Below are 6,073 nucleotides of genomic sequence, written 5' to 3'. Positions count from 1 at the left end.
GAATCCCAGAGGCGGCGAGGCAAATGGGCAAGCCTCTTAATGTGTGGGATGTGTTCACCTAGCAGTAGATAGGTACGGGATGTAACTCGAGGGGTTGTGGCCTCGCTTTCCCGGTGTGTGGAGTGTGTTGTGGTCTCAGTCCTACCCGAAGATCGGTCTATGAGCTCTGAGCTCGCTCCGTAATGGGGAAGACTGGCTGGGTGACCAGCAGGCGATCGAGGTGAATTACACACACACACACACACACACACACACACACACAGTGTGTTACTTACTTACTTACACACAAGTTCTTATTCTTCCCCGCTTCCTTAACTCTTCCTCTTCCTCTTTCTCCTTCTCTTTTTCCTCTTATCTCTTCATCTCTTCCTCTCTTCCTCTCCTTCCTCTTTCTTCTCCTCCTCTGTGTCTATCGTGTTTATTGTTAAGTGAGTAGATGTCATTGATGTGGTGGTGGTGGTGGTGGTGGTGGTGGTGGTAGAACAGAGACGAAAAGTGAAAAGGAATAGGAAATAAGGAAAGAGAAAGCCGAGTAGGAATAAATGACTAAGAAAGAAAGGAAACAGAAAGAACAAAGAATAGTAGTAGTAGTAGTATTAGTAGTAGTAATAGTAGTAGTAGTAGTAGTAGTAGTAGTAGTAGTAGTAGTAGTAGTAGTAGTAGTAGTAGTAGTAGTAGTAATATTAGTAGTAGTAGTACCATACTACTACTACTACTGCTATTACACTACTACTACTACACGTAAGTAAAAACATCGTGTGGAATAGTAGTAGTGGTGGTAGTGGTAGTGGTGGTGGAGGTGGTGGTGGTGGTGATGGTGCTGGTGCTGGTGAAGAACAAACTCACTAAAGACTTTTCAGAATAGACAACATCGCGTGCCTATCAATCACCTCGGGACATCAGAGCTTACTTCTTAGCTGGGGGAACTCAGGCCGCGGAAAGTTAACTAATTTCCGCCCCATCAAGTATAATCTTCCCTCTCTCTCTCTCTCTCTCTCTCTCTCTCTCTCTCTCTCTCTCTCTCTCTCTCGCCTTTTGTCAAGTTTCACAGTTATATTTCATTCCAGTTTATCTTTGTTATTCTTCTTTTCTTCTTTTCCTTCTTATTTACTGATTTTCTTTCATTTATCACGTTTTCTCATCTTCTTCTCTAAACTTAAATTCATTTTAGTTTATCTTCCTTTTTTCCCAATTTCTTCTTCTTCTTCTTCTTCTTCTTCTTCTTCTTCTTCTTCTTCTTCTTCTTCTTCTTCTTCTCCCTCTCTTTCTTCTTTTTAATTGAGCTTCTGTAATTGCAGGTAACAGGTGACCTAGAGCTAACACATTAAAATTCCACTAACTCATCGTATTTCCTCCTTCGCTTCCCTAAGCTCGAGTTAATCAGAGCGTAAGAACATCAAAAATCTATAAGAGGGTCTTGAAGAAGCCATTAGGCCTACACGCACCAGTCTGAGGCACGGGTAACACTGTCCTGGAGTCATTTCATCACGGTAGCACGTGCAACATTACCCAGAATCTTTCCTTCACTCGCCACAGATTCACTGCCTCAACTCCCCGCTTCCCGGCATCTCATAACGAGGTCTGCCGCATTAACGGAGGTAAGTCAGTGGTATTAAGTGTCCTTGGCTGGCTATTCACAACAGTGCCTTCTCCCAGACAGCGGCGGCGTGAGAGAGGGACCAAGAGGCGGCTGAGGTTACGATGAACTCCACAATTCAGGCAGGAGTGGAGGAGGAGGAAGAGGAGGCCACGCACCTCGAGAATCACGTGATCAGGAAGATGGAGGAACTCAGGATCAACTTGGGTCTGAACGCCTCCACTCTGTACAGCGAGCTGACCAACTTCGTGCAGGACAGTCTGCCGACGGGCGGCGGCGGCGAGGGCGTGGTGGAAGACGAGAGTGATGACCGGAACGTGGCCCTGGCGGTGGTGGAGGTGGTGGTGCTGGTGCTGATCCTGGTGGTGGCAATGATTGGGAACGTGTTCGTGCTGATCGCGTTGTGGCGCCACTCTGTGTTCCAGCCTATGTCCCGCTGCTACCTGTTCATGCTGCACCTCAGCCTGGCGGACCTCATGGTGGCGCTGTTCAACATCTTCCCGCAGCTGGTGTGGGACATCACCTACCGCTTCCGGGGCTCAGACCTCCTCTGCCGCTTCGTCAAGTACGCCCAGGTGTTCGTGCTGTACGTGTCCACCTACATGTTGGTGTTCATGGCTGTGGATCGCGCTCGGGCCGTGCAGGGCAGCGGGCGTGGCTCACTGCGGGCTGCACGGCTCATGATCGCGGGGGCGTGGGGCCTGGGGCTGGTGCTGGCGGCGCCGCAGACGATGCTGTTCTCGCTGCGGGAGGTGGAGCCGGGCGTGCAAGACTGCTGGGTGGTGTTCGAGCTGGTGAGCGAGCAGGCGTACGTCACCTGGTTCGTGGTGTCCGTGTTCATCGTGCCCCTGGCCATCATCGCCGTGTGCTACAGCTACATCTGCTGGGCGGTGTGGCACAGCGCAGGGCCCTCCAAGCCCCTCCTCACGCTCAGCCGCCGCCTGTGCTTCGGCTGCGTCAAGAAGGGCAGCCGGGGTGGCCAGGACATGCGGCTCAACTTTGAGCTGCAGCCCATCTCGTGCACCGCCTCCCCGCAGCTGCACACCGCTGCGGCCACGGCCAAGGTGTCCGCGGCCAAGATGAAGACCGTACGTATGACCTTCACGGTGGTGTTTGCCTTCGTGGTGTGCTGGTCGCCGTTCTGCATCGCGCAGCTCCACAACGTGTACAGCAAACCCCAGGACCGTGAGTACCAACAACTACCCCTCAATCCCACCCCATCTCCCCAGGGACCTCAAGGGCACGCTCAGTCGCTCACACATCCCCAGAACATTATTCCCATTAGTGCTTCCCCATGAAAGATTCCCTTCGTACATAATCCTCTTTGTGCCTTTTTCCCTCCCAGAGGATCCTTTTTCCTGGGTCACAAACACAACAAAATTACAGCTACAGTGAACTCCGTACAATGTCGCCACAACGAACACAGTGAACACACCGTAGCCACACTAAGCTAACGAACGAGGGAAACTTTATTAATTACTCTACGTAATTGCTGCAAACTACTACAAAAGAATGACCGGGTAAAAAAAAAAGAGAGCCTGGAGGAGAAGGGAGAGAAAAAACACTCTAGAAATTAGGCCGTAAAGAGAAGACACGAGAGGGAGGAGAGATAAAAGGAACGCGAGAGGAGAAATGTGCAGGAGTCAAGGATGAAAGGACAGGTTAATGTGGGTTCAGATTGAAATCTATTACCAGAGAGAGAGAGAGAGAGGGAAGGAAGCATTTCTCTCCCCACGCACAATCTGTCTCCACTCTTCATCCGTTTTTCTTTCCATTATCCCAAAATACGAGACCTTAATTACATATCTTCATGTATAAATTATTCCTTCCAAGTTTTCCTCCATTTGTTTGATTTTTTTTTTTTTTTCCACCAGATTTATCACATTTCCTTTTTTGTGTTTTCCTGGGTAAGTTTCCTCGTACTGTGTCTCTTCCCTTTCATCATCCTACGCTTCTTCTCACTTTCCTCGTTCTGTCCCTTCCCTTTCATCATCTTTCGCTTCTTGTCATTTCCCTCATTTTGTATCTCTTTCCTTTCATCATCTTTCATTTCTTGTCATTTTCCTCGCTCTCTCTTTTCCCTTTCATCATCCTTCGTTTTTTCTCTCTCTTTCCTTTCGTCATCCTTCCCTTCTTGTCATTTTCCTCGTTCTCTCTCTTCCCTTTCATCATCCTTCGCTTCTTCCTTAATCTCTTACTTATTCTTTACTTTTTTCCATCAACCCTCTCCTTGAGTGATTGGAAAAGAAAGGGAAGAAAAGAAAAAGCTTCCGATAACGTGGAAATATTGGAATCTTCACCTGAGCGTTAAGTAAAGTTAGATCACATTACGTTGCCTTCAGAATTACGTTACTTTTCGACCACTTTAGTTAATTAACCTCTTAAGTACCATGAAGCGTCTTCATATTTAGTCCATTAACTATTTGGTGATTTTATACAGCTTCAGATACTTAGATAAGGATCGGAGTAGTGAGGATTGGCCATTAATTAACCTTCTGACCTCCATAGACCCTTCCTAATGTCAAAAAAGAATGGACTAATCGCTCACAAATATTGATGTAAAAATGTGTCCCAGTATTGAAGGGGTTAATATCATTTCAGTTCATTAATGTCACACCAGTTTATCAATATCACTTTAGTTTATTCTGTTCTGTTAATTAATATAACTTCTGTTCAAATAAAATCACTTCAGTTTACTAATGTCACTTCAATTAATCAACATCATTTCAGTCCCACACTTTTCACAATTTTTTTTTCATATCTTTTCGGGAGACTGCAATTCCAGTGGGCATTTTTTTCTAATATAAGTTTTTTCTTATTATTCCCCTTGGCAGTTCTCCCTCATATATAAAAAAAAAAAGACTAATAATAATAATAGCCATTAATCTTCTGACCTCCATAGACCCTTCCTATTGCAAATAAAATCGTCTAATCATACCTAAAAATATCATGGTAGAAATGCATCTCACTATTGTAGGGGTTAAAGTTAGGTTAGGTTAGGTTGGGTTAGGTTGCGTTAGGTTAGGTTAGGTTAGGTTAGGTTAGGTTAGGTTGGGTTGGGTTAGGTTAGCTTAGGTTGGGTTGGGTTGGGTTGGTTAGGTTAGGTTAGGTTGGGTTGGGTTGGGTTGGGTTAGGTTAGCTTAGGTTAGGTTGGGTTAGGTTAGGTTAGGTTGGGTTGGGTTGGGTTGGGTTAGGTTAGGTTAGGTTAGGTTGGGTTGGGTTGGGTTGGGTTGGTTAGGCTAGCTTAGGTTAGGTTAGGTTAGGTTGGGTTAGGTTAGGTTAGGTTGGGTTAGGTTAGCTTAGGTTGGGTTGGGTTGAGTTGGTTAGGTTAGCTTAGGTTAGGTTGGGTTAGGTTAGGTTAGGTTGGGTTGGATTAGGTTAGGTTGGGTTAGGTTAGGTTAGGTTGGGTTGGATTAGGTTAGGTTGGGTTAGGTTAGCTTAGGTTGGGGGTTGGGTTGGGTTGGGTTGGGTTAGCTTAGGTTGGGTTGGGTTGGGTTGGGTTGGGTTGGGTTAGGTTAGGTTAGGTAAAGTTATGTTGGGTTGGGTTGGGTTGGGTTGGATTAGCTTAGGTTGGGTTGGGTTGGGTTGGGTTACGTTAGGTTAGGTTGGGTTGGGTTGGGTTGGTTTGGGGTAGGTTAGGTGGGGTTATGTTGGGTTGGGTTGGGTTTTCATCCATTCTGCTCATTTTTCGAAAGTCGTCAGAAAAATAATCTAGTTTTATCTTACTTTTTTTTTTTCCATTACTTTCAATGCAACATACATCCTGATATCATAAACATCAACCACAGAAAAAAAAAAGTTTACATTTCTTTCACTCTGCTCGTTATTTTCAACTCGTCAGGAAAACATTGTAATTTTTATCTCATTTTTTTTTTCACGTTATCTCCACTATCTTATTTTTTCCATTATTTTTCCCTTTTTCCATCATTTTTCTAGAGCAACATATCGTTTGAAATCACATTAAAATCATTTCCACGAACCCCAACAAAAAAAAGAAAAGAATCGCTTAGTTTTCCTCCTTTCACTTATGCTGTGTGTTGTCAGTGTTATGCTGTCATGATTCTCTCCACTTGTTATCAGACTTACGTACCTAAATAGCTACATACAGCATTGGTACCATTATTCTTTCCCACTCGTTATGTTTACTAACTGTACGTTCATTTTTTCCTTCCCTTTCCCACATAATTCAGTTTCCCCTCCCATAATCCTCCTTCTCCGGTTCATTTTTCTCCCTTTTTGCTTTCCTGTTCCCCTCTCATTTATCCAATTATATTTCCAGTACATTAACCAAATCCTCTCTCTCTCTCTCTCTCTCTCTCTCTCTCTCTCTCTCTCTCTCTCTCTCTCTCTCTCTCTCTCTCTCTCAAATAAAGGTATTCAAGTATTCATAGATTATCTTATTCTGTTTGCTCGTAGAGAGAGAGAGAGAGAGAGAGAGAGAGAGAGAGAGAGAGAGAGAGAGAGAGAGAGAGGTAT

The 6,073-nt window shown here is 45.1% G+C and overlaps 1 protein-coding gene across 1 annotated transcript in view; it reads left to right on the top strand.

The window, feature by feature from the left end:
* The first annotated feature begins 1,659 nt into the window (after nucleotides 1-1,659).
* LOC123508453 (oxytocin receptor-like) overlaps nucleotides 1,660-6,073 on the top strand; it is an 18,285-nt gene continuing 13,871 nt past the window's right edge. Inside the window, exon 1 of the mRNA XM_045262199.1 lies at nucleotides 1,660-2,782. Coding sequence (XP_045118134.1) covers nucleotides 1,702-2,782 — 1,081 coding nt within the window. The 5' untranslated portion in view covers nucleotides 1,660-1,701. The remainder of the gene's footprint in view (nucleotides 2,783-6,073) is intronic.

This window comes from Portunus trituberculatus, chromosome 24, assembly GCF_017591435.1.
Source record: "Portunus trituberculatus isolate SZX2019 chromosome 24, ASM1759143v1, whole genome shotgun sequence".
In the NCBI taxonomy this organism is placed as follows: Eukaryota; Metazoa; Arthropoda; class Malacostraca; order Decapoda; family Portunidae; genus Portunus; species Portunus trituberculatus.
Note: the sequence above shows the minus strand (reverse complement) of the source record. Positions and strands in the feature narration are given on the sequence as shown.